General features: G+C 34.3%; 1 protein-coding gene across 1 annotated transcript; it reads left to right on the forward strand.

The window, feature by feature from the left end:
• Positions 1–3,777, forward strand: LOC107846966. The gene is made up of 2 exons (XM_047399800.1): positions 1–555; positions 3,248–3,777. Exons 1-2 carry the CDS (start codon positions 280–282, stop codon positions 3,314–3,316), a joined length of 345 nt encoding a protein of 114 aa, XP_047255756.1. The 5' UTR covers positions 1–279; the 3' UTR covers positions 3,317–3,777.
• Positions 3,778–7,811: the final 4,034 nt, after the last annotated feature.

Here is a 7,811-nt window from a genome sequence, read left to right on the forward strand (position 1 = left end):
ATTGACAAAAAATCAGTCGCACACCCTGTCTCTCTCTTTACCTTCTCTCTTCTCTCTAAACACTCTTATCACCTCCCTCTCCCCCCATTGCCGGCGAAACCCACGCTTCAACCGCCACCTCCCCCGCCATCTCCCCTCTTAAATCTCCACCTCCAGCAAGCTCCGCCGTCGTCGCCGCTGTGCAACAACCATGTGACTGGTGGGAATGCAACGTCGCCGCCGCCGCCCCTTCTTTTTTCTCTCCCTTCGGTGAAGCCCCGTCTCTACTGTCACCAGACAATGAGAACAGCCGCAACAACCAGCCACCAGTCCGCCTCCCTCGTCATTTCCACCATCTTCCGTCACCAGTCAAACCGGTGTCCGCTGCCAATCAGGTCCCATGCACCAAAAACAGCCGCCAAGCCTCCTCCTCCGTTCTCTCACTTCTACGGTGAACTAGCACCGACCGCCATGCGAAACCAGCAACAACGACGAACACGGTCAGACCCCGCTTCACCCGCCGCTCCGATGACCCATCTTTCATCGAAAAATGATGAATTAAGAATTCATATCCGGGTTTGATTTCGTATTTAAATTTATGACTAAATTTCACTCTCTTTTTGATTCAATAGATTTTGAAGTTGAAATTCACGAAGATGTTTCGGTTAATTTCGTTGTTTGTATATTCGTCTAGATTAGTATTCGTGAAAATACCAATTTTAATGATGTTAATTGTTATTTAAATTTTGAAATTTACTGATTTTATTTGTATTGTTGATTCATTAAACAGTTGTTAAGTTGTTAAATTTGTCCATCTCTCATGATTGTGACAGATCGATGTTTATGGTAAAAAAATAATAATAACGTGGTTGATCTCTTAATTTTACTGTTAGGTGAATATTAAGTGGCTGATTTCATGCATAATCAAAGATTCTTGATTTCATATGATTAATTGATTTCACCATTTTTCTATATATGGTTAACTACAGATTTGTTTTTCATAATTCCTAACATTTTACATGCTTAATTATGGTAAATTGGATACAAGTACCTCTTCTTAATTGATTCTTGATTGATGCTGAAATATCTTTCTCCTTTTATTTTCCTTTTAATTGATTTACAAAATTATTCTCCTTCCTTTTACTTTTAAATCTTTTCACTATATAAAAAACCCCTTCTTATTTTTCATAGGGAGACCTCTTATCATCAGATTCCTTCTTCTCTTAAACACGTTCTCATCAACTAACACCCTCTACATTCTCTATACAACTTAAAATTCCTGCACTCAGCTTTAAGAAAAACTAAAAGTGTTATTTTATTACTGTTTGGGTTGCATTTACTCTGCGGATCTGTGGTATCAATCTTTCAGTGGTAATTCGTTTGGATTTCTGTGTTGCTCGATTTTTCTTCTTATTACTCGTTATCATCAACCCGTAAGTCTCTGTCGATGCAATTTCCGTTATACTTTATGTAATGATGTTAGAAAGCATGCGTATAGGGACTATTTGGTGTTCGTTATGCTTTTGTTTCACTATACTTGTAAGGCTTGAGCAATGTCTTTCCTTTGAGCTAGATTTTGGGTGTGAGTTGGGTTTAAAGCCTAATTTGAAATGTTATTAGAGTTAGGCCTGATATGGTCCCTTACATTTGGGGAGTGAGTGAAATCTTGATATCCTTAAAGGTGGACTTTTGTTTTGAATTTAGTTTAGTTTGGTAACTTGTGAAGTAAATTAGTGACTTGAAATGTTTTGAGTGTAGGTACTTTAAAGGTGAGATTTTGAGTGTAGGTGCTTTAAAGGTGAGCTTTTGTTTTGAATTTAGTAATGTACATGGTCACTTGAGAAGTGAATTAGTGACTTTGATTTGTTTAAGTGTAGGTACTTCAAATGTGCTTGTATGAACTTAGTTTAGTTTGGTCACTTGAGAAGTGAATTAGTGACTTCGATTTGTTTAAGTGTAGGTAATTCAAATGTGAACTTGTGTTTTGAATTTAGTTTAGTTTGGTAACTTGTGAAGTGAATTAGTGACTTGAAATGTTTAAGTGTAGGTACTTGATAGGTGAAGTTTTATTTTGAATTTAGTAAGGTACATGGTCACTTGAGAAGTAAATTAGTGACTTCGATTTGTTTAAGTGTAGGTACTTGAAATGTAAACTTGTGTTTTGAATTTAGTAAAGTACATAGTCACTTGAGAAGTGAATTAATGACTTGAAAATGTTTAAGTGTAGGTACTTGAAATGTGAATTTGTTCTTTGAATTTAGTAAGTTTGGTCACTTGAGAAATGAATTAGTGACTTGAAAATGTTTAAGTGTAGGTACTTGAAATGTGAACTTTTATTTTGAATTTAGTAAAGTACATGGTCACTTTTGAACTAAGTTAGTTACTTGAAATGCTTAAGTGTAGGTGCTTGAAATGTGAACTTTTGTTTTGAATTTAGTAAAGTACAAGGTCACTTGAGAAGTGAATTAGCAACTTGAAAATGTTATAAGTGTAGGTACTTGAAATGTGAACTTTTGTTTTAAATTTATTTTAGTTTGGTAACTTGTGAAGTAAATTAGTGACTTGAAAATGTTTAAGTGTAGGTACTTGAAATGTGAAATTTTGTTTTGAATTTAGTTTAGTTTGGTAACTTGTAAAGTGAATTAGTGACTTGAAAATGTTAAGCGTAGGTATTTGATATGTTAACTTTTATTTTGAATTTAGTTTAGTTTGGTAACTTGTGAAGTGAATTAGTGACTTGAAGTGAAAACAGGAAAACGACCACATGTGGTCGGTTTTTGTGGCTGCTTTTCTTGTTTTTTCTAGTAATGGTAGTTACTTGAAAATATGGTTAAGTATAGTGACTTGAAATGTGTACTAGTGACTTGAAAATTGTTTAAGTGTAGTTACTTGAAATGTGAATTAGTTACTTGAAAGTGGTTAAGTATAGTTAATTGAAAATGGTTAAGTATAATTACTTGAAATATGAATTAATTATTTAAAAATGGTTAAGTGTAGTGATTTGAAATATGTACTAGTGAATTGAAAATGGTTAAGTGTAGTGACTTGAAATGAGAATTAGTTACTTGAAAATGGTCAAATGTAATGACTTGAAGTGTGTACTAGTGACTTGAAAATGATTAAGTATAGTTACTTGAAAATGCTAATATATACATATTTATATTTGTTGATTGTTATGATTTTATTTGATACTATAATATCATATAATTTATGCTAATAATGTATTTTTAGAACTTTTTATGACCTGAGCTAACATATTCTTATGCAGAATGAGTTTGAAAGAAAGAAACAAGTAATATTAGCTGCTCAAAGTGCATCAATTGTGGAAGGAAGATGAGATAGGAATTGCTAATTAGACTTGTTGATGAATAATATATACAAGAAATTATTTGCAAATACAAATGATGAACGCCCATCTCAAGAAGACAACCAAGCTTATAAGAATGAAAGTGATGGTGACTCTGACGACATGAATGAAATTGATAATCCTGATAACATGAATGAAAGTGATCTGATCCTGATGGTTGGTAGTTTTATTGAGGATTCAAGTTTAAATATTTTGTTTTGGACCATTTAAGAATCATACATTATTGATGTGGATGTTTTGAATTATGTTTTTTTTGTTAGCCATAAGGGTTTACTTTAGATTTGTATTGAATGATGTTTTTAAGAATTATTAAAGGTTTTGAATAGATTTTTAATTAATTGTGAAATGTTTTTAGTAATTTACATGTGAATTATTATTTGGAAATTTTTATGGGGATGTACATGCTAAATATTTATGAAAATTTTCTTGAAAAAAATTGTTCTTGCAGATTTACTCGGGGTATTTCATACGAATTTTCTTGAGGAATAGTTTTATAAATATCTGCAAGAAATTTTATCAAATAATTCATGAAATTTTTTTATGGTTAATCGCAAAAAAATTCGCAAATAACATACCTGGGGATTTATTTTTGCAACTAAATTACCTAGGGATTTACTTGAAAGTATTCGTGGGGAATAATTTGGGATTTTTTTTCTAAAAATTCGCAGGTAAAATTCTTTTTATGAAATTTTATCAAATAATTCATGCAAAATTTTGATGTTTAATCGCAAATAAATCCGCAAATAACGTACCTACAGATTTATTTTCGCAGCTAAATTACCTAGGAATTTACTTGAAAATTTTCGTGGGGAATAATTTGTGATTTTTTTCGTGAAAATCCGCAGGTAAAATCCGCAAGTAAATCCGCAAATAAAATACCTGCGAATTTATTTCCACAGCTAAATTACCTAGGGATTTTATAAATTTGCAAGTAATAATTACCTACGAAGGTATTTTCTTTAGATTCTAACTGGTAAGAAAATCCGCAGGTAATCAAATTACCTGGGGATTTTACCACATTATCCCTATGAAAATTTTCAGGTAATAACCAGTTTTCTAGTAGTGCTCTCAACCTCTTTTCAGTACGTGATAAATATTGAAAGCATAACTGAATTTATTTGCTTATCCACTCCTAACTTCACGCATTATTTTATCATCAGCCTTGTACCCACTTCTATGTTCTTCACATGTAAGGACCAGCATGAATAACATATTTCATTCACATGCATCAATCTTTAAAACTTCATATCTCTAACAAATTTTTCCTTTTTGATGATGACAAACCAAGTACATGTTTCACAGCATCACAACAAAACAACATTTTCCTTAAACTCCTGACATACTTGTAACGCCCCGAAATCTCATCCCGAGGTATCACACAGTGCTCAAGGCTATGAATAGCCCCAAGATTAAATAATGTGGATTCTTATCTTAGCTTAGGATCAAAGATTAAATCTCCCTTAAAAATCCAAATGCTTTCTTGTTAACGCATGCTAATGATATACTCTTCATGAAACATCAAAATTCATACTTGGGTCTAAAACATAAATACTTAAATGATCACAATTTCATAATGAAGCTTAATTCTTGACAACTATCTTGAAAACACTTGAAAATATCAATTCACTAAAGGGATGTGCAATTCATGGTATAAACCCTCAATTCAAAACATGAATAGGTGAGATAAATAAGCAATTCAAGGCCTAAATCACTTATAAATTCATAAACTCAAAACAAGATGATTTGGATATAAACCCCAACTTGCAAATCATGTAATCTTTAATAAAATTCAAGTCTTTAGGCACAAGAATGAAAGAATTGTTCTTGTTCAAATCCTACATACCTTAGATGGTGAACTAGATGAAGAATCTTGGTGTTGATGTCTTATTTGAGCCCTTTGAAGGTTGATTCTTGGAGCTTTTGACTTGAAAGTCTTAAATCTAGAACTAATTTGGAGAAACAATGGTGGAATCTCTTGAAATCTGAATCTTGGATTAAAACCCTAATCTTTGTTCTTGAGAAAATTGAGAGAAAGTGAGTATAATTTGGTTCTAAGGGGTTGAATCTCATGTTTTTGGGGCTAATTAAGGGTGGGAAATAACCCAAATTCCCTTCTGTACGCGAAGTTGAAAGATGAAAATTTTAGGGGCGTATGGAGCGTGCGTCGCATGCTCTATTCCGCTGGACTGAAGCGTGCACCGTATGCTCTATTGCACGATGGTTGTGTGTGTGGACGGGCGTGTGCCGCACGTTAATCGCACGGTGCTACTGTTTGGGCATCCAAACAGGCCCTAAATGAAGTCCGAAAATTCCAAAACTCACCCAAGATATACTATTGACTCCTCCAATCATGAATCAACTTAAAATTTAACAATCGAAGGTCAGGAAGGTCGTAAATAAATTTTACAAAGTTCAAAGGCTTTGGAAAAGACTACGTCCTGGCACTTAGCTATAATTTTCATAATTATGAGGCTTCTCTTGGCGTGCAATATAGGTGTCTGAGACGACTAGGATTTGCAAGGTCTTACAATACTCAATAAAGGATTTAAATACAAGGATACTACAATGAAACAGGTTATTCATATGAGTCATGAACATTACACAATCTATTCTCCCCCCTTTTGACATCATCGAAAAGCAAGGACTAAAGTCATAAATATACTATTTAATAATCCATGGCCACTGGGGCTATCACTAAAACAATTAAAATTTAGTGCAAAATACCATCATGCATTAAGTAGAAAAGGAGCAAAACACAGGAAGCAATTAAGTCCATTTCATTCAGAAGTAAGATATAATTAAAAGTACCAAAAACTAATAAAGAAGAAATGGGAAAAAACAAGGGCAATCCTAGGTACTAAGAAGGTAACTAAGGGAAGGAAGTAGAGGGAATGAGGGTAGTCAATTTTTTCATGGTTTCACTATTGGTAGATCTTTCACTCTCAATGGTAGCTTGAAGAGAAGTAACCTAAGATTGAAGTGCCAGTTTTTCAGCATCATGTGTTGCTTGAGCAGCCTCAAGTTCAGTTTGAGAAGCCTCCACCTCAGCAGTTTTAGCAGCAAGAGCATTCCTCAAACGCTACATAGGATTATCAGTACTTTTCATTGAAATAGGTAGTTCCATATGGTTTACAGTCCTTATAACATCTTTGGTGGTCTGGAAAGACCACACTTGAATAGGAACCCTAAACTCTTTAAATATAAGAGCGAGCCAGAATTCATATGGGAGAGCATAACCACTCACATCTTTAAGAAGAACCCTTTGCATGTGTTGTAGAATAATCCTAGGAAGATCAATTTACACTTTAATATCAAGCAAATCCATGAGAGTGAGATCAAGAAAATTTGCCACAGTCTTTCCTTTCTTCCTAGGAATGATCAACTTATGAATAACATCAAAGTAGAGGTGGTGAAGAGGAGATATTTCTCTTTTGAGAACTCTACGATGATTGACCATTTGAGGATTTACAGAAAACTTTCAAGAAATATCAAGGGCAGATGTAATGTTGTTAAGTGGAGGCTAAGTGACCTTGACATAGTGACCCTAACCCCCTAGAGAAATGTTTAGAATTCTTGCAATGTCAGCAACATACAGATTTATAGTGACTCCTCTAACAGTAGTAAAAAACATCTCTCCAATAACAACCCCATTTGTATAAAACTCATAAACCTCAGACTTTGCAAACTTCCTTTGTAAGTCACCTTGAAGAAACAAGTGTGACCACCCCTGGGCCTCTAATTTGATTAACAAAACATCTATATCAACACCCCCAAAACCACTAACAACACGTCTTCTAGTCAGCTTGTGCTTTTAAAAGTACAGAAGATGATTTGTAGGAGAGTCAAGATTGGCAGAGGATTCATGAAGCTCAAAGTCTGGATCTAACTTAGTAGGAGTATCAAGAAGTGAGTTAGACTCAGAAGAGTTGGAGGGAATAGGTATGTTAACCTATTTCTTCAAACATGTGAAGGATTTTTGTAGAGTGGGTTTGGAAGATGATGGAGACTTTGAAGCAGGGGTGGACTTTGGCTTAGTTGAAGGTGTACGAAAGGTAGAGGGTTTTGGAATATTGCATTTTACCGTCTTTCCTTTATGCATAAAGTGAAGAAATATATCTGGAGAGGAGGTACGAGAAGGAGAAACAGGTGTATTCACTTGCTTTCTCTTACTAGCTTGAAGAGCTTCAGCAAGGGATGCCTCTTCCTATTGTTTTCTCCTATGAGTATGAGGAGTTCTAGGAGTAGGCACAATAAGACGGGGTTTCTCAAGATCATGGTTTCAACAACAATGGTGGAGGAAGAATGTTTTCTTTTTTATTGAGATCTTGATTTTCTGGGAATCAAGTTCGCAATGGGAATATCATCAGGGTTGATAATTTAGAGAGGAACAAGAGTTGGTAGAGTGGGATTGTGAGAGTATTGAGGGCTGGAGAAAAATTGAGCAAAAGGGTTTTTTAGATTTTTC

Source organism: Capsicum annuum, chromosome 11 (assembly GCF_002878395.1).
Source record: "Capsicum annuum cultivar UCD-10X-F1 chromosome 11, UCD10Xv1.1, whole genome shotgun sequence".
Taxonomy (NCBI): Eukaryota; Viridiplantae; Streptophyta; class Magnoliopsida; order Solanales; family Solanaceae; genus Capsicum; species Capsicum annuum.